Below are 21,835 nucleotides of genomic sequence, written 5' to 3' on the forward strand. Positions count from 1 at the left end.
TGCTTGCACTTTCTCCTTCTCTCACATCTTTCACTACCTTCCCTCTTTCACTGTAGCGACCCCTGCTTCACTGTAGTGACCACTCCTTCTAACTGAAAGCCCCGCTTTTACTACCTCTGCTCCTGAATATAAACCCTTCTTGGTTGGCATTTAATTTAATTTAATTAATTTTTTTTTTGCGGGGCAATGGGGGTTAAGTGACTTGCCCAGGGTCACACAGCTAGTAAGTGCCAAGTGTCTGAGGCCAGATTTGAACTCAGGTACTCCTGAATCCACGGCTGGTGCTTTATCCACTGCGCCACCTAGCCACCCCCATGGTTGGCATTTTAAAGCTGATTATGACCTCTTCCTACTTCTCCAGTATACTTACATAGTACTCCCCTGCACATAATCCATGAGCAGTCCTACTGGTCAGCTCGTTCCTCAAACACAAAACACCATCTCCATGGGCTGTGCCTTTTCACTCTTATCATCATTCACCTCTAAGACAGCTTCCATATTCTCTGTATCTTAAATGAACCTATTTATGTACATGTTGAATATAAGCTCCTTGAAGGAAGGAGCTGTTTTTGCTTTTATTTAGATCTCTAGTGCTTATTACAATACCCGGTACACAATAAATCCTTAATAAATGTTTGTTGCCTGACCAATGGATGGATTTACAGCCGTTGTCATTCCTGTAGGGGAAGGGTATATCCAAAGGCTTAAAGTGCTAGTTTTATCCAGATTTCGCTCTAGAATTTTGTTCGCAAAGATAAAGTGAAGAAAAGAATTGGATAATTATCTGGTAAATTTCAATGTTGTGGCACAGCTCGATGAAAAAAGTCAAGCCTCTATCTTCCCCATCTTTTAACAGCAAGGTGTTTACTTGAATTATCTCAATTGTCACAACTTTACAATGTCTGAGCAGATGTAGCTTAAATCACCATCACATTTCTCAGCTATGGCTAATTAAAGAAATCATAGGGAATGGCTAAACAAGGGAAATTAATGGATTTGAGCATATGAATGCCTTCACCTTGGAGGGAATTTATCATCAAGGAGAACAATAGTATACTGGATTCAGCTGCTGTAGGAAGGTTGTTTGATGTGATAGGAAGAGAATTGAACAAGGAACTCTATTCCTGACTGCTACTAACTGTGGGACCCTGAGCAATTTGCTTTACCTCTCTGGGCCTTTGCAGAATTTGGACATTGCAGATAAATTTGCAGAATGAGGACAGTGAGATAAGTGATCTTTAATGCCCTCTCTGGCTGTAAGATTCGCAGATTCAATGTATGATTTGGTGAAGCAGTCTGGTCTTGTTCACCCACTGTGTGATTTCTAAAGCTGATGCTAAGCACCAGTTACAAGAGAAGAACAAAGATTGTTACTTTAAAAATTCCTACTGTAGCTGTCTCTCGTTTTACAAAACTGTTCCAGTCAAACTGAGTCTATTACATGACTAGAAAAGATGGACTTTTGGAAGTTCTATATCAGGTAAGCGAAGAGGTATTTCGAACTTTGTAAAATAAATGCTCTAGTAAACATAGATGTAAATTTTTGTAAAGCAAATCCTACTTTCCTATTGATTTTCTTCACAAAACTTGAGAGTCACATCCATGGGAAGAAAAATTATCTCTCAGCAGACTAGTTTGAAAACTTTTGGTAAGAAAGGTATTAAAAGGAGGCTGGCTTCATGACAGTGTAAGAGAACAAGGACCCAGTACTGTAGGCTGGATATTGTCACTTCCACTCAGCAGTTCACTTTTTCAGATCTTTCCACACCTCCCCTGTTGCAGGGCCTCTGTCAGTGTATAACTTCTCTTGCACTTCCCTGCACTCTCCACCCTTACACCCCTGAGCCATAGGAATTTCCCCCCAACCCTACCCCCACACTTAGGGATGCCTTAACTGCTCCCAGAACCCTAATCTCTTCCTCTACTTTTTTCTGAAGTTTTACAACTTCTAACAGAAATGGACTATGAAAAACATATTTTAGCTGAGGTGGTGGTAGGCTGTCTAACATGATAAACTGTCCTTAAAAATCCTTACATTTGGTGTTTTGTATAAACTAAGACAAATTAGTTTCCTTCTTTGTCAATGCTAAATTCTAAAATCTGTACATAGGATTACTTAGCATGAGGGATACACGGCACTACTTCCATATGGAGATGGAGCTGAAAGTTGCTATCATGGAGCAAACTAATTCCAGGGCATCATACTGCATATTATACTCACATTAGGTGAAAATCTTTACAAAATCTTGTAGACTACACATGGAATTAACTGCAATTACACGGACAAAATAACAGCCCTTTAAATTTTTTTTTTGTCTCTTTAGAATACCCAAAGACACTTGTTCACGTTGCGTAAACACATATAGAATATCAGTTAGAATACTAAAAAATAATCTTGAGTGAATGCAGTCTATTAAAGAAGTGAAAAGACAGTGCACTGAAATGAGATTTTTGAGATTTGGGGTTTTATTCTAATCCTGGTTCATCCAGTAACTAAATTGTGTGACCTTGGCCATGTAGCCTAAGCTCTCTGGGTCTTGGTTTCCTTGTTTGTACAATGAGGTAGTTAGACCAGATCATATCTAAGGTTCCTTGTAGCTATGAAATCTTATTGCTTAAAATGTTTAGCATTAAAAATAAGTTCCTCAATGTAATACTTAGTCTTTTTCATATTTTAACAAAAAATGAAGTCCTTTTCTTTATTTAATATTCTCTGCTTATATTTCCAGGTAGAATGGCTGAGGTAGAGCAACTAATCCCTACTGAAAGTCTTAATGTTAGGTCACCATAATTATGGTGGTAGGACTGCTCCTTATTTCTCCCCTGATGAACAAAGATGGGACTCAGTTTAAATGTTTCAGAATAAAAGCTACTTCCCTGGTCACTTTTAATGGGAAGTATTTTTGTCCTAGTCTCTCATTTCCAAAATCAATTGTATTTTGGCTTCATTAAAGCAATGTAATATGTGCTTACTCTGAGTGAAAATTGCCATGTTCTCAGATTGTGGGTGTTTTTTTATGTATTGATTTTGCTGATTTAAAAAAATATTCTTTTTTAATTTTTAAAAATTTTAATTTTTTTTGCAAGGCAATGAGGGTTAAGTGACTTGCCCAGGGTCATACAGCTAGTAAGTTTCAAGTGTCTGAGGCCAGATTTGAACTCAGGTCCTCCTGAATACAGGGCTGGTGCTTTATCCACTGTGCCACCTAGCTGCCCCCTAAAAATATTCTTAAAGAAATTCTTTGTTACAAGGGATGGGTCTTTGGGATTGGGATGGGGAAGGAAGTGGAAGGGAAAGAAAAAACAGTGTTATGGAAAGAACACTGGATTTGGCTCTGAAACTCTATCTTTATATCTGTAAGCAAGTCACATAACCTCTCTGGGCCTCAGTTTCCTCATCTGTAAAATTAAATTGGACTACTTGATTTCTAAAGTCTCTTCTAGGTCTAAATTCTGTAGTTATGCAGAAAATAAGGAGGAATGTCTTGGAAATCTAGGAGATATAAAAACAGAAGCTATCTTTAAAATCTATTTTAAAAAGGAAATTGTTAAAGGGTTGCATAATAGATGCTTTGAGAGATTAAAAAGAGTTTTTGATTGGGACTTAAATGAATGACACACTATTTATGAAGTTGCCAGAGCACCCCTTCTATTCATGCCACAGATGAAAATGCAGACCCAACTCAAAAACTCAACAACTTTCATCTCCAATGTTGGTTTCCAGAGAAATTTGGCCAGTGCTACAGAGGCTGCTTTGACTAGGAGAAGCCAAAGGAATTCTTCAAACTCTCAGTGAAGTTCATCTCCTTTCTGGATATGTTAAATCCCTCCTGCCTTGAGCAGGGAGCTCTTCAGGTTTCAAAGATACTTATGAAGAGTAAATGATCTACTAAGTTACACAAAAGTAAAAGGTCTCTTTTCCCCCCAAGGGAAGACGAAAGGACTTTATTACTCTCTTCACTTGGCTATAAATTACACCCTTCAGATGCTTTCTCTTGATGCTCTGGGTAAGGCATAAAACCCTACGTCCAGGGTCAAGAGCCTTTAACCCCAAAGAAGGGTAATGGAGATGAAAAGTCAGCAGCTGACAATATCTGACATTGTTGGCTAGGTCTCCACAATCAAAGCAAATCTGTAGAAAATGTTGGTAGTGTAGGCAGCTAAGGTAGAGGATTCAGGCTCCTAAATCCAATAACATATACCATAGTCCTCCACCCCTGTACTAAACTCTTATATTTGTCATTTATGTGCAATAACTGCACCTTAAATAGAATACTGTCTTGGAATCAGCCACTTGGAGAGTTCCTGGTTTAACCAAAGCCACTATTTTCACTGCCATTGGCATTATAATTCTATGAATCTCAGAACAACTCACGTGGAGATGGTTTGCTGGGGCCACCCACGTTTTTCTCGGGTTTCTTTGAACATGTGGTAACTTTCTGTTTCTGCTTGACTGATGTTTGGTCTATGGCTGGAAGCTTTGATTCAGATTTTGTTATAGAAGCCTTGTTTGTTAACCTTTGTTCAGGTCCCAAATCCTCTTCAACTGAGTTCTAGAAAAGTAAAAGATATATATCATTGATATAACATGCCACTTTTACTAGACGTAGCCAAAGAAGTGGCAAATCCAGCAAATGTTCTAGTGATAACAGGGGAGCACATTTCCATATTAAGAAAATTAATTGCATAATTTAGAATTTTATTCGCTAGGCTGTGAGTCAAAAATAACAGAAATTTTGGAAAGCATATTTTATAAAATTATAGGGGAAAAATTCCAATCTGTGAAAGAAGCAATATAGTTTAGGGGAAAGAACATTGGATTTAGAGTTGGAGAAGCTGGCTCTTTAGCTCTACGTATATCTATAGGCAAGTCAATAACTTCTCTGGGCCTCAGTTTCCTCATCTGTAAAATTAAACTGGACTACATGATTTCTAAAGTTTCCTCTCACTCTAAATTCTAGGTCTAAACATTTATACAGAAAACAAAGAAGTAAATATGAAAGCAAGATTGGTAGGCAACTGGTACTTTTATTTGTTTGGGTTTTTTTTTTTTTTTTTTAGTGAGGCAATAGGGGTTAAGTGACTTGCCCAGGGTCACACAGCTAGTAAGTGTTAAGTGTCTGAGGCCGGATTTGAACTCAGGTACTCCTGACTCCAGGGCCGGTACTCTATCCACTGTGCCATCTAGCTGCCCCGGCAACTGGTACTTTTAAATGAATAATTGTGGAATGGCTTGATCTCATGCAGAAAACAGTCCATTTTAAAATTCAATAAGTATTTGTTGATAAAACATTATATGCACAGTGCTATACTAGGAACCCTGGAGAGAACAAAGGGAAAAAAAATAGACGCTTCCTCCAGCTAACTCTTTCTTGCTAGAATTCCAACTGTATTATTTAGATATCATCTTTGGAACATATACTCAATAAATGTTAGAACTGTTTCTAGGGATAGAGCTGCTTCTAGTATTTTCAGCTATTTCAACTAATATTCTTACAATTTTAATTGGGGAGAAATTTTTCTTTACCTTAATGATCTATACAGCAGTCTAGGTGGTGGAGATGGTAAGAAGAGGATTGAAAATTTTAAACCATGGTTTCTATGGTAACAGAAGTTCCTAACATAGTCATGTAGATCCATTCAAAAATCTGCAAGGATATTCCATTTTGGGCATTTCCATACTTACCAATATCAGGGAAGTGATAAATCGGATGTAAATGATAATCAGAAACATTTTTTATGGGCTGCAGTATAGAACTATTAGCATCTTTACTTACGCACAAGATGACTTATTTTAGGCATAGCCCAACTGTTTAAAGCCCTGGGCTTGAGTTAGCAACACCATATTTGCCAGACTTACACTAGAGTGGGAACAAGGATGGGGCAAGCAAGATCTGGGCACTCAAATTTAGAATGACACTGCTTTCTCTCCCAGTGGATAATCACAGATGATTTAGCTCCAGCCACCAGATTTGGAACATCAAAGGCATTATCTTTCTATTTCCCAAGCTCCTTCTCTTGTGGGTGGTCTTCCTTCTGCTTCCCCCTAACCTCTGCTTTGAATACCCTGAAGACTATTTTCTCTACTGTTCTGTTCTAGCAGCATGTTTAAAAAACATTCCTATTGAGGCAAACAGGGCAATTTTGTTACTATTATATTACATTTAATATGTATGTTTTAAGACAATAAATGGTATGTAATGGAATTTCAGTTTTGCATTTAATCTTCTATTCTTGATTTACTTAAATGTTCATATTTGTCAAATTATTGTTAAGTTAATAATAATTTTTAAAATATTTCCATTTATGCAAGAATCTCACAGAAAAGTTTTTTTAGAGGTAAAACCTTAGAAACTTATTTTATGACAAAGACTCAGTTACACATTGAAAGAATGAAGAAAAGTATTTATTGAGTGCATACTGTGTGCCAAATACTGAGCTAAGTGGTAAGGATACAAATAGAAAAGACAGCAGTCTCTGCTGTCAGGGAGCTTACATTTTAACTGAGGGAGACAAGACATATGGATGATGCAGCTTCAGGGTGGGGGGAAAGGCTTTGTAGTCCTTAGGGTTCAGAAGTACAAAGGCAGCTTGGGGCTATGGGAGCTAGGAGGACAAGTAACTCAGTCTGTGCTCCACATTTTCAATCCCTCAGTTCTCTCTCTGTATCTCAGACTCTTTTAACCTGCTCCCTCATGTTGTTATGGAAACACCCACTCTTCCCACCCCCACCCCTGCCTCTTACCATCTAATCTAATCCCTTTCATTTTACATATGAGGAAACTAAGACCCAGAGACACTAAGTGACTTATTTAATGTCACACAGGTATGAAGTGGCAATGCCGGGATTTGAACCCAGGTCTTCTGACTCCTTTTCCCCTGTAACAAGTCTCCCCCCAAATGATGTATCTGTGTTTCACTCACTTTAGCTTCTGAAATTTCAAATCTCTTCTATCTTGAAAATTATTCTGAAGTATCAATAAATAATAATATTACATAGGTTCAAGTTTCAGAATATGGGATGTTATCCCACACTCGACAGAAAAAATAAAGAAACCATGCATCTAAGGTTTTGTGTCATGCTTAAGACTACAAGCAGATTGTGTTTTTGTCTTGATCCAGATGTTCACAGAATTTTAGTGCTGGAAGGAACCTGGGGAATTATCCAGTTTAAATCCCCTTGTTTTACAGATGAAGAAATTGGATTCCAGGGAAGAAAATTGACTTGCTTAAGGTCACACAAGTAGTAAGTACAACGAAGATATGGAACTACAATCCAGTTCTGACTCAGAACCAAGAACTCTTCCATTTTACAATATGTTTTTTGTCAGAGGTACAATGTTGGATTAGTAATAATAATCCCTACTTATTTATGGAACTTGGCAAAATACTTAAAAAAAACAGGAGGTAAGTGTAAATATTATTATTGCCTCTTTATAGATGAGCTATGCAAAAACTGAGGTTAAGGGAGATGAAGTCACATAGCTGTTAAGTGGAAGATCTGTGCTTCAAACCTAGGTCTCTTACTCCATAGATAGGCTTCTTTCAACCACTCTGTGCTGCCACAAGTGGGTATAGGATTTGCTTCCTTCCACAACTGTCCTTAAGTTGTCCAAATAACAAAATTGTGCAAAATAGCAAGAGAGATTCAAATCCTCTGAAAGGGAAGAAAATGTGTTTAAGAAAAAGTGAGTGAGGGGCAGCTAGATGGTGCAGTGGATAGAGCACTGGCCCTGGAGTCAGGAGTACCTGAGTTCAAATCCAGACTCAGACACTTAACACTTACTAGCTGTGTGACCCTGGGCAAGTCACTTAACCCCAATTGCCTCACTAAAAAAAAAAAAAAAAGTGAGTGGCAGTGTGTGGTTAAAACTGTTCATATTCTCTTACTCTAGGAAGAGGCAAAGCCTTATGGGGAGCTGAGAAGGAATTTACATTTATAACAATGGGTCAACTCTTACAACCTCTACAATTCTTTGCTTGCCCCGGAAGTTGTGGATGAAACATCAGCAAAATAGAAGGAGGTAGGGTTGACCATAATAACAAACCAGGTGTTTTATCTGTAATTCCAATTTCCCCCTGTACCATATAAGTAGCATGAGTGATTTTTTTTAGGACAATTAAATTGCAGAAGTTGTGATTTCCAACATTGGAGATTATCACCAGGTGATGGTTCCCAATTTTGAAATTCAAGAATTGACTAGGTATATGTATTCTTTTTATTTGCTTCTATAAATCATGCAAAAACCATAATCTCCATAAATATATTACTAGATTCCTCTTTCTCTTTGACTTTCTGAGTGTTCTTAGTCTAATCATTTAAACTGTGTTTTCATTTAAATTCTACCCATACCCTGTCTCCAATGCTGTCTCACCAAAATCCAATTTTAATCCTCTTCTGGCCACTGGGAACCACTAGGAAATTTCTATTAGGAGAAACAATAATGTAATCTGCTTAATTATTTTTTGGGTGGGAGAGTATAGTATTTTTGCTGCTAATTTATATATAAAGGGTGATAGCCCTGTCCTTGCTTGCTTGGAGCATGCTTGGAACTACCCTTCCTGGTGGGTTATACAAAGCATGTTCAATATATTCTGCCTGTTTCCAATCCTACATGTGGAATCTTAACCATGAGTGATGGAAAGGCTGGTATTTAGTGACAGAGTCTATTGGTCAAGGAGCTGGAAGGAATAATGACTAAGTAGAAACTGAGTTGACTGGGTGTGAAAAAGGTGCAAGAGGACAACCACTTGATTTCTGCCTTGATGGCTTTTCAAGTGTAAAGTATAGCTCTGAGCCACCAGAAGGTGGATAGATGAGAAGGCTTTCTTATCTCCCATCTAGTCAACATGCATCCCTGAATGCATCTTGCCTCTGTTTCTGTTGTGTTTCTTCTTGTCTGATCTTCAGTGAATGAATATCCAGAGATGGAATGGACCAGGTTATAACCTCATGAATTTTGAAGAGTAATTAGAGTCACCAGAAATCTCCCCAGCAACCAAAATCAACAGCAGAGATCACTGGGGCTGATTTTGGTGAGGTCAGCTTTGAAAAGTGACCTGCTTGACATAACTCTGAGGAATAACCCACTTGACTCAGCTAAACTATGGAGATACAAAGACAAAAGTGGAGGAGGAGGAAGAGAGAGAGGAAAAAGATGAAAGCAGAGGAGAGGAGAGGGGAGGGAAGGGGAAGGGAGGAAGGGAATAGTTGGGAAAATAAAAGAATTGAGCATTCCAACAATAGGTTGGAGTCTGAGGTGAAGGGATTTCAGGGAAGATGCCAAATGGTAGATAGTCTGAGAATTAGACCCCAGTGTGGTGGGAGGAGAGATAAGGAGTAAAGAAAGAGTGGCTAAATGCTAGAGGAGTTTGTATTTCATTGGCAGAGGTTGAATGACTAATTGCCCACACAAATCCTATACTTGTTCTGTGTGTTCAAATCAACCAGCCATATATAAACCGCATCCTCAGAATCCTTATACTGAATGACATCATCAAGGTAGCCATATTTTCTTACATAGCAAAGACAGTAAGTATTTCTACTCCACCCAGTTTGGAGAGATGCATTTGTATTTATGTCCTTAATGTATCTTGTCAGTAAATACCCTCTTATAAAAGTTAACTGATATCAACTAAGTAGATTGATATTGAGGGAGAACATCAAATGAGAGCTTGTAAAATACAATATTAGAAACCCTGCAACTCCTCATTATTATCAGATTATAGAACTCTAAGGAAAGTAGTCAGTTAACCCTAGAGACTCAACCTGACAATGTGAGTGGGGATTGAGAGAGTGAACCCAAGAGGGATACTACATATAATTTCTACTCACCTCTTACATTTTTCACAACTTGTAATATCACATGGTGTGGGAGTAAGGTTTACTTGGTTTCATTACATTAGTATTCCTTTGAGTAAACCAATACTGTCTTACAAAATCCAAGCCTGATGCATCTAAAACATCTCCACCTGCTACAGAAATGCATTTTTCTTGTTCCCTATTGGGAATTTTCTGGGAAAGTCCTAAAATTACCTTAGTAAATAGAACATTAGAGGTAGAGGAAATTGTTGTTTGCAACACATCACAGCTCAAAATGAGTCAATATGTTCTATATTGATTTTTTTCATTTGGTATTTCCTACAACCCCACAATTTGCTAGCAATATGCAGAAGACAGTAGAAAGTCACATCTCCTGTGGCATCACAGGCAAATGGCAAAATGGCAAAAGATACAAATACTGTGAAAGGAAGGAAAATGTATGTTAATAAAATTTTGAGTACCGACTCTAATTTTATGCTCAGAACTGTTCTTAAATATGATGTAGTATACAGAAGAAGTATTCACCATGGCCATGCTCTTAGAAGCTTACTGTCTACTTGAAGAGATGAGTGAATAACACAAGATGATGCAGGCACTTATGATTTCACTGGTATAAGATATTCCTGGAGAGGAAATTCCCTCTATGAACCAAGCAATCAACTAAGAACCTGCTAAATTATGGGAATATAAAAATGAGTAAAATGGTTCCTTTCCTCAAGATGCTTACATTAAAATGAGGGAGACAACATATACAACACACATACAATACACACACACACACACACACACACACACACACACATATATGGCACATACAAATCAAATATAAGGAAACCATGGTGGGAAAGGCAAGGAAGGAAAGGAAAAGCTTGGGAAGCCAGGAAGAGCTTCATGGAGAAGGTAGCACTTGAGTCAAGTCCTGGAGGAAATGAGGAACCCCAAGAGACAGGTATGTGGAAGGAAAACAATACCTCATGGAGAAAGGAGATGGAGCATCATGTGTGAGAAATATGAAATAGGTTTAGTATGGCTAGACTGAGGACAGCATAGAGGGAGCAATGTGTAAGAAGACTGAAAATGGAAGGAGGATCAACGTTGTGAAGGGTTTTAAATGCCAAAAAATAGAGAACCTTGTTTTTGATCCTAGAAATAATAGGGAACCCTTGGGTGGGGAAGGGTGTAACATGGTCAGACATTTCCATTAGGAAAATCACTCTGGTAGCAGTACAGAGGAGAGGTGGAGGGGTACTTGAGGTAGGGAGACCAATTAGGAGGCAAACACAACAATCCAGTGAAGAAGTGATGAAGGCCAAATCTGGAGTGGTGATTTTGTGAACAGAAACAAGATCTATGATTGCTTGGCAGAGATAAAAATGCCAAGATTTGACAATTAATTGGATATTCAGGGTGATTAAGAGTAAGGAGCAGCTAGGTGGCACAGTGGATAAAGCACTGGCCCTGGATTCAGGAGGACCCGAGTTCAAATTCAGCCTCATACACTTGACACTTACTAGCTGTGTGACACTGGGCAAGTCACTTAACCCTCATTGCCCTGCAAAAAAAAAAAAAAAGTGAGGAGTCCAGCCAGTATCAGTGGTTGGGAGCTCTGCTGAAGAAGTTCAGTGAATAAAAATGTTGGTCTCAAGGGGAAGAGTTCTACTGTTTCAGTTCCCAAGGTAATTGAGTCAATGTAGATAAACAATTGTCCTTCAATTCATAATCTTAGAGAGCTGATAGGGCCACTCAGAGGTAAAGTGTGCCCAGGGTCACACACTTACGATATGTTCAAGAGGCAGGCCTTGAACTCAGGCTTTCCTGATGCTGAGGCCAGCTCTATCCACTTTGCCATAATGTTTTTTGTTTTCGTAATTCAGTAAGAGTTTTGGGATACAAACTCATCTTCTGTAGTCTCACCAAAAACACCTTTGGGATAGCTCTCAAAGTAGAAGAAAGGATAATATGGATGATATTGCCCTCATCCATTGCCCTGATAGTTTTAATTCCTTCCACTAGGTCTCTATATTTTGACAACTTTTCATTCAATCTAATTTGGAGAATATGAGATTTGGTGGTTTTATACTCTACTGTTTCCTATACTGGTGATCCATAATTATGGTAGTAGTGGTTGTGTTGAAGACACATTCTTCTTCTCTTACTTGATTAACTTTAGATAGAAATTGTCCTGGGACAAGTCATTATCCTATTATTATTTTAGTTTTAGTTTTCTTCAGACTACTGCACAGGTGAAAACACAACTGCTTTTTTGTACCTGAACAAAAGTATTAGGATGTAAATTAATGTTCTGCAGGTTCACTAAGAAAATCCTCAGTATGCAGTTCTAGTAGGAGATAGGATAATGGGAATTATGTCAATATCCCTTATCCTGTTCCCAACATGCTTTTGATTTCTTCTATTAGGTCTTTGTAGTTTGAAAGCCTTTCATGGAATTCAAGTTAGAAATTTATGAGTATTTGGTATGACAACATTTATTAAAATATTTTTAAAAGTTTTTATGGATCAACATTATCATTGTCATCATCATCATCATTTGGGTTATGGGGGGCAACAGTTCAGTCTGATAATACTATGGATCTTATATAATTTTTTAGTTGGTTTCTCAAGGATATTTGGAGGTCTGTGTATGAGGATTAGTCATCTGACAATCCAGTTAAAAACAGTGAGCTTCTGATCTCTAATTCTAGCCACCAGGTCAGGTATTATCATCTCATTTGTCTCATCTCTTTCAATGGGGTTCAGATAGAACGAGTTCTGGGACAACTCACTATCCTGCTATTTATTCCTTTATATTTAGTGTTCTATGGACTATTGTAGAGCTATATAAAACTGCGGTTTTGTACTTGAATAAAATACTAAGATGTAAGCTCAGGCTCTGTAGACTCTGAAAGTCTCTTCAGTCTGGGTGATTGTGGACAGCCCTAGTAGCAGACAGAACAATGGGGATGATATGCACCTCACCTTGTTCCCACATGATTTTGATCTCTTCTGCTAGGTCTCTATTTTGAAAGCTTTTTGTTCTAGCCACCTTGGAGATGATGAGAATTTAATAGTGTGACATCTATTTTAAAAACTTATTATTGACTAATACAGAAATAGGATTAATGTTATTATGTGTATATATATATATATATATATATAACCTATATCAGATTACCTGCTGTCTAGGGGAGGGGAGAGGGAGGGGAGGGAGGGAGAAAAATCTGAAATTGGAAAGCTTGTATAAACAAAAGTTGAGAACTATCTTTACATGTAACGGAAAAAAAAAACAGTGATGTGGTTATATCAGGGACTGATAAATACCATTGTTAATTTGATTTTACTTGCATAAACTGTATTATCATTGTTACATTCACAAAAAAAAGTTATCCAAAGGCAAAAAAAGCAATAAAAAACCCTTATTCTTAGGTTTTTATGTATCAATGTCATATCTGGATGATTTTAAGCAACAATTCAGTCTGTGATAATGGTTGGGTTCCAAATCAGTTTATTAATTGAATTCTCCAAGATATCTTAAATCTATTTTTGCAGTATGGGGACTTGTTATGTGTTAGTCTATGAAAGATGCTGAGCTTCTTCTGGAGTCCAATTCTAATCACCAGGTCATGTCTTTCTATATAGTCTATAATTGCCAAATTTTTACAGTTTGAAGTGATGTGCTACACAGTTTCTACCATTTCCTTGCATAATCTATATTTACCACCAAGTCCAGGTTTCTTCTAAGGATAACTTTTCTGTAATTCCTGATGGCAATGACCCGGTCTCGAAAGGCCATAACCCTTTTTCTCCCATTTTCACAAACAAATCCACATTAATCCATTCGTTGGCTAAATTTTTGCAGACATCTTGAACTGTGAGGCCTTTAGATTCCATATGTGGGTCCTAGCTCTTTCATTAACTCCTTTAAAGCCAACCCATTTTCAGTTACATTTGACAAATCCAGTGGTATATACCTGTGATTAGCCTTGACTACTACTTAGTGATACCTCATCTCCCAAGTATTTCTGTAGTTTTGACTTGATTGTCATGGACTCTAAGAAAGTCAAGATTAATTTTATTTGGCTTCTCAAGTGATATGTCTACACACTAGTTACTGTACAAGGATCTCAGATATAGAGTGTCAATCAAATTAAATGTTTATTGACAGTTTAGCATCCATGGCTCCTTTTCCTCATCCTCTACCAACATCACTGAAAAAGTGTAAGGTAGATATGCAAGAAGACAAAGAGCCATTTTTATTTTTGCTTCATGGATTTTTATGACTAAAATTTAAGAAAAAAATTAAAACCAGCAGGTAAGCAGCCTACTGATAATGCAGGGAAGCACAGTTTGCTGAATTGGTCCTCAGAAAAACAGATATGATTTCTAGGTTTACTCTTAAGGTCTTTCTAATCTGGTAAAAATCTACTAAAGTTTATATTCTGCTGAAATTTCAAGAACCCAGGGTCACCTCCAAACCACAGTGAAGAATCACAATAGGACTTTGTTGGAGATATCAGAAATGACAGTAATATTGATTATAATAATTTTGTCCAAGAGCCAAGATGGCAGAGGAAAGACAGTGACTAACCTGAGCTCTCCCCCCCACCCTTCTAAATACCTTTAAATAATGCCATAAGACAATTCTTGAAGCAGTAGAACAAATTAAAGGACAGGGTAAAATACTTTTCCAAAGACAACTTAGAAGGTCAGCAGGAAAGGTCTGTTGTATCCAGGTGAGAGTGGTGCACCATCCAGCACAGGAGGCACCAATGCATTTCAGGACCCAGCAAACCAGGAGCAGGCCTTGGTAACCACTGAATAAGCAGTAGTAGCAACTGCTTCTGGAACTCGAAGCCCCCAGATAGTAAGGGGGGATAGAACAACTAGTCAGAAAGAATTACAGGGATATCTTTTCTGGCACTGAGGCAGGACTCTGTTGCTTTGCTCATACTCAGATCCAGGTTGCAGTCCTGAGTGGCAGTACCAGGGTGGGGAGGAACGTTAGTACACCAGAGCTTGCAGTCGCAGTCACAGTGGAACAGGGAATCTCCTCACAGTTCCAGAGTGGAAAAGAGTGCTTCTGCTTGCTCACAGACTGGAGCACCAGTCTCTAGAAGTATGTCTGAAAACAGCTGCACCAAACCCCTGAAGTTTGGTACAGTGCACCCTCCACCATGGAAGTAGATTCCTACTTTAAAAAAGAATTAAAAGTCAAGAAATATTCTGGGAAAATAAGAAAATGACAGAAAAAATTCTGACCATAGAAAGTTACTATGGTAACAAGGAAGATCAAAACACATCCTCAGAAGAAGATAACAAAGTCAAAACTCCTACATCCAAAGACTGCAAGAAAAATATTAATTGGTCTCAGGCTATGAAAGACTCACAAAGGACTTTGAAAATCAAGTAAGAGAGGCAGAGGAAAAATTGAGAAGATAAATGAGAATGATAGAAGAAAATCATGAAAAAAGAGTCAACAGACTGGTAAAGGACACACACACACACACACACACACACACACACAAAATCTGAAGAAAATAACACCTTAAAAACAGACTAGGCCAAATGGTAAAAGAGGTACAAAAAGCCAATGAGGAGAAGAATGCCTTGAAAAGCAGGATTGGCCAAATGGAAAAAGAGACACAAAAATTCACTGAATAAAAAACTCTTTAAAAGTAGAATTGGGGGCAGCTAGGTGGCACAGTGGATAGAGCACCAGCCCTGGAGTCAGGAGGACCTGAGTTCAAATTTGGCCTCAGACACTTAACATTTACTGGCTGTGTGACCCTAGGCAAGTCACTTAACCCCAACTGCCTCACCAAAAAAAAAAAAAAAAAAAGTAGAATTGGCCAAATGGAAAAAGAGGCACAAAAGCTAACCGAAGAAAACAATTCCTCAAAAATTAGAATTGAGCAAATGGAAGCTAATGACTTTATGAGAAATCAAGAAACAATAAAACAAAAACAAAAGGATAAAAAAATAGAAGACAATGTGAAATATCTCATTGGAAAAACAACTGACCTGGATAATAGATCCAGGAGAGATCATTTTAAAATTATTGTACTACCTGAAAGCCTAGATATCATCTTTTTTTGGGGGGGGGCAATGAGGGTTAAGTGACTTGCCCAAGGTCACACAGCTAGTAAGTGTCAAGTGTATGAGGCCAGATTTGAACTTAGGTTCTCCTGAATTCAGGGCTGGTACTTTATCCACCACTGCACCACCTAGCTGCCCCTTAGACATCATCTTGAAAACTGTCCTGATATTCTAGAACCAGAGAGTAAAATAGAAATTGAAAGAACCCGCCAAAGACCTCTTTAAAGAGATCCCCAAGTCAAAACTCCCAGGAATGTTATAGCCAAATTTCAGAGTTCCTAGGTCAAGGAGAAAATATTACAAGCAGCCAGAAAGAAATAATTCAAGTATTGTGGAGAGCCTATTCAGCAATATTGAGCATAATCCTTTAGGGGGAAAATGGGTATCCATTTTAGGCATTCTTGATGAAAAAACCAGAGCTGAATAGAAAATTTGACTTTCAAATATAAGACTCAAGAGAAACATAAAAAGGTAAACAGGAAAAGGAAATCATAAGGGATTTTTAAAAGGTTGAACTTTTTACATTCTTACATGGGAAGATGATACTTGTAACTCATAAGAACTTTCTAATTATTAGGGCAGTTGGAAGGAGTATGTATAGACACAGTTTCAGGTATAAGTTGAATATGAGGGATGATATTAAAAAAACCCCATAAAATTAAGGGGCAAGGAGGAATTTTTGGGAGAAAGGGAAAGGCAGAGGTGCATGGGGGTAAATTATCTTACATAAAAGAAGCAAGAAAAAACTTATCCAGTGGAGGAGAAGATGGGGGAAGTGAGGGGGAATGAGTAAACCATACTCTCATACAGAATTGGCTCAAAGAGGAAATAACATACACATTCAATTGGGTATAGAAACCTATCTTACCCTGCAGGAAAATAGGAGGAAAAAGGGATGAGGGGGTGGGGTGGGTGACAGGAGAGAGGGGGTGGTAAGAATCAAAGCACTCTTCAAGAGGGACAGGGTGAAAGGAGAGAAAGAATAGAATAAATGGTATTGAGGGGAGGGAATAGGATAGAAAGAAATACAGTTAGCAATAGTAACTGTGAAAAAATATTTGAAGAAAGTTTCTCTGATAAAGGCCCCATTTCTCAAACATATAGAGAACTGAATCAAATTTATAAAAGTAAGAGCCATTCACCAATTAATAAATGATAAAAAGATATGAACAGTTTTCAGATGAAGTTATCAAATTTGTCTATAGCCATATGAAAAAATGCTTTAACCTACTATTAATTGGAGAGATGTAAATCAAAACAATCCTGGAGTACTACTTCATTCTATTAGATTGGCTAATAGGACAGAAGAGGAAAATGACAAATTGGAGGGGATGTGGGGAAAATGAGACATTAATACACTGTTGGTAGTTTTGTGAACTGATTCAACCATTCTGTAGAGCAATTTGGAACTATGTCTAAAGGGCTATAAAACCATGCATATTCTTTGACCTAGCAATACCACTACTAGGTTTTCATCTAAAAAGAGATAAAAACAGAACAGAAAAAGACCTATAGGTACAAAAATATTCATAGCAACTTTTTTCTGGTGGTAAAGAATTGGAAATTGAGGGGATGCACATCAACTGGGGAATGGTTGAACAAATTGTATGTGATTATGATGGAATACAATTGTGCTATATGAATTAATGAGCGGGGACAGCTAGGTGGTGCGGTGGAGAAAGCACCAGCCCTGGATTCAGGAGGACCTGAGTTCAAATCTGGCTTCAGACACTTGACACTTACTAGCTTTGTGACCCTGGGCAAGTAACTTAACCCTCATTTCCCCACAAAAAAAAGAAAGAAAGAAGGAAAGAATGAGCAAGATACTCTTAGAAAAACCTGGAAGGACTTACATGAGCTGATACAAAATGAAATGTACTGTGTACAAAGTAACAGCAATACTGTAAAATGATCAGCTGTGAATGACTTAGCTATTCTCAGCAATGCATTATTATCCAAGACACTATCCAAAACAACACCAAAGAATTTATGATGAAAAATGTTATATACCCCCAGAGAAAGGTCTCATGGTGTCTGAATACAGATTGAAGAATACTTTTTTTTTTTTACTTTACTTGAGGTTTTTTGTCTGCTTTCTTTCACATGGTTAATATGGAAATGTTTTGCATGACTACACATATATAACCTATGTTGAATTGCCTTCTCAAAGGGGGGGGGGAGGGAGGAAGGGAGAGAATTTGGAACTTTGGATGTTAAAAATTGTTTTCACATGTAATTGGGGGAAAAATAAAATATTAAATAAAAGAAAAAATTTTAATCGTCTAGAAGTTTGACCAATGCAAATTAATTGCTACAAAAAGGGGATCAAAAGAGTCCAGAAAGCACCTTAGCAAAACTGAGAGAGTTGGATGCCAAAGGAAAAAAAACATCAGGCTAGAATATAAACTTGTTTGTAAAATCTTATGAAGATAGAAGATGGACAGTTATGTCCATATTGTATCATGAAGCAGGAAGAGAAAGTGGAAGGCAAAACCAGTTTAAAGAATGTTTAGCAAGATATAACACTAAGAAAAATCATCCCAAGAGCATTCAAGGGTGAAATTGGAAGGAGGGCTAATAACAGAAGAAAAATGATAAATGTTTGCAAAAATCTTTGTAACAAAATGTTTTCTTCACCAAGAACAGTGGAACCACCAGGCTTATACCTTCACATCACAGTCCAGACATACTTGTATCACAGGTAGAAATGGCATTAAAGAGAATAAAGATGGGGAAAGCAGCTAGATTGGCCCAAATATATACAAAGAAGATCTATACTAGAAGAACCTTAATTGACTGATATCAAAGGCAACAGAAGATGAAGATAGTAAAGGCATGTAAAAAACTCAAATATTATTAATATGGGAAAAAGTAACTGAGAGGACATTAATAACTAGTGACCTATATACCTACTCTTCCATCTATATAAAACCTTTAGGAAATCCATCTGTGTGACATCCAGAATGAAGGTATAAATAATGAGCAAGTAGGCTTTCATAAACAAATTTAAACAATGGATTACACTTTTTATATTTCACAGTCAACTGAAAGGCATGGGGAATATGAGATCCTATTTTGCTCACTACTGATTTTTTTAAACTTGATTTGATAGAATAAAATTCTATATTATAAGGTTTTTTAATACAACAAAATATTTCCTATCCATACATAAAAATATTCAAGATTCCCTAGAAGATACATTAAGAGAAATAAGCCTGTTGAACAATTCTTTGGTAATAACTATCAGATGAATCATAAAACAGGGAGATATATACTTGCCAAAGGTATTCCCCACTGTGATGTAAGAGATCCAGTATGGAATTCAGATTGAGGAGGTATTCTTTGTGGGTAGTGAGGTCCTCTAAATGTTCCTATTTGCAGATAACATTGTGCTAGTTATATCAAGTTCCAGAAAACTGCAGAGCCTGATGGAAGAGATCTGTAATAATTCAAAGAAGTTTGGCCTGTCCATCTATACAGGAAAGATCAAGTGGATGAAGAATGTCAATTGACCATATTCAATATGCATTTAGTTGGATGGACATCCTATATAGCTTATCTTTTTGTGTGTGTATATACAGACATTTATATGTATTTGTTGATTACATATTTTTATGTGTATGTATGTAAATATCTGGGACATAAAGTACAACTGGACAATGAACTGGTCCCAGAATTGAATAGGATAAGGAGAAAGGGTTGGACTGCTTTCAAGACATTTTAAACCTCCTTTATTGACCCTAAGTTTCTCATGAAAGTAAAGGACAACCTCTTGATATTAATGTTTTATTATTGTTCTTATATAGCAGTGAAACATGGAATACAACTGCCTCTGAAGAATTAAAAATGAGTCACACAGAAGGCTATGAAGAGGTCATTGGTCAAGTGAGAACCCATATAGCCAATGATGAACTTTAAAGAATAGGAGTAAAATACATAAACAATTATACAATAGAATTATACAATAGAAGAAGAAGATGGGCTGATTATGTGCCAAGAAAAGTTGGAATTCTCTGCTGGTACCTGCCATATCTCAAAAGAAAATTAAGAAAGCTTGCAACACACTGAGTAGACTTTCTGTGAGAAGCTCATAGAAGAATATGAGTTGCAATCTGGATCATTGGAGGAAACTCTTGAACCAATGAAATTACAAACCCATTCAAATATTAAGAGTCCTATAATTGTTGTTTTATGACCTGGATTTGAGGGTTAGCATTGACAAAAACTTCATGAAATCCTTGCCTATAATTGATAAGATCTGTTTCCAGTTTGGCTATGATATAACATTGGCAAATGATGGAGGTATGCATGTCTTCAATCCATCTCATGCACTCTCATAGTCTTCTTGCTTTAGCAGTCAGTGCTATCTGTATTCAAGCATTTCTAGTAGTTGGTATATTGGTATTTTTTATTTATACCAATGTATTTTGCTTTCTTGTAGTATCAGTACATAAGGAGGCATCATTTGCTACACTGTCCTCCGCATCAAGCTGATCGTCACAACAGTTCAGAATAGAGCCAGACTGAAACCATATGCTGCATTTTTCTTAGATTGATAAGAGCAGTTTCATCATATTGGCCAGAGTGCCAATGATTGGCTTTGCCTGAGCCCAACTGGCCAGTATTTGAGGTTTCCTGTCAGTCTTAGGAAATGTGAAGTCCACATTGTATATTACCCTGACTGACATTCCTTTACTGTGTCATTCTCCCTGCCCTGACACTCAAAGCATAGCTGACAGTTTGGACTTTGAGGAGATTGTTTTTTGCTATTATTGTCACTCTTTCCCAATGACCAATGGGTATAAATAATACTAGAGGAAATCAATTTGATCAGTCTTGAATATTTCTGCTAAATGAAAGGAAAGCTCACAAGTTGGCATCATTAGCTTTATCATATGACCCAAAACAACAAGAAATGGCATATCATGGTCATATTGTATTGGAGAGCTCATGATTAATGTATCTGAACAAAAAGACCATGAAAATAACTGTCGCTTATACACCAATATCATTTGCACAGAATGAAGGAGGAGGAACATTCTACAAAGCACACCATAAGACCTTGTAAGTTAAATCAACATGGCTTGGTACTTAATAACTTCAATGCAAAGAAGGAATAAGTGAAGACATGCTGGAAAATACCAGTCAGGAATAAGAAATATAAGAGACCAAAGACCTATAAACTACACAGAAGAAACGGAAATGATCTGCAAAGATTATTATAATAACTTTTTTTTAACCATTACGGAAAGTGGAACTATAACCCTTGAACTAGGATCACAGCTCCAGATGTAGATATAGTAGTAAAGAGAACATAGATGGGAAAAGAGGTAAAGTTGACATCAAAGATGACCATTCTGAAAGACATATGACTGTAAAAGAATTGAGGGATTGATATTTAAGGTATCTTAAGAAGCAAAAGATACCAGTGGCATAGAAAAAAATCTTGGGTCATATTATACTGAAAAAAGGTAACTGAGAGAATAGCTTCATCCCAAATGTCTACTTTCCTATTTATATAAAATTTTATGTGAATAATCTCTATATGTTATATATGGCAACCTTGGTGAAGTTTCTGGGTAGAGAAAAGGCAGGCTTTGGCATGTGGTATTCTACAATAGACCACATCTTTACCATCATCCAATTGACTGTAAGATGTAGGAGATAGTGTTTATTGTTTGTTGGTTATAAAAAAAGATCTGATTAAGTAGATCAAAACATCACCTTGAAAGACTTTTCTCCAAAGTATCTTCTGTTCATCCATCCAAATTGTTCAAGATTCCTTGTAAGATGGAACAGAGAGAATCTTGTCCGATGACCCTCTGATCACAAGTATCACGAGAGGCACAAAAACAGGGAGATGTATGCTCACCAAAGGCATTTGCCACAGTGATGAAGGAGATCCAGCACAGTATCCAA

The 21,835-nt window shown here is 37.2% G+C and overlaps 1 protein-coding gene across 1 annotated transcript in view; it reads right to left on the reverse strand.

Annotated features, from left to right (window-relative positions):
* Nucleotides 1–21,835, reverse strand: part of MARCHF10 (membrane associated ring-CH-type finger 10) — a 194,675-nt gene that overhangs the window by 97,299 nt on the left and 75,541 nt on the right. The window contains 1 exon segment of the mRNA XM_043964422.1: nt 4,376–4,553. Within this exon segment, the coding sequence (XP_043820357.1) occupies nt 4,376–4,553 (178 nt within the window).

This window comes from Dromiciops gliroides, chromosome 4, assembly GCF_019393635.1.
Source record: "Dromiciops gliroides isolate mDroGli1 chromosome 4, mDroGli1.pri, whole genome shotgun sequence".
Classification (NCBI taxonomy): domain Eukaryota; kingdom Metazoa; phylum Chordata; class Mammalia; order Microbiotheria; family Microbiotheriidae; genus Dromiciops; species Dromiciops gliroides.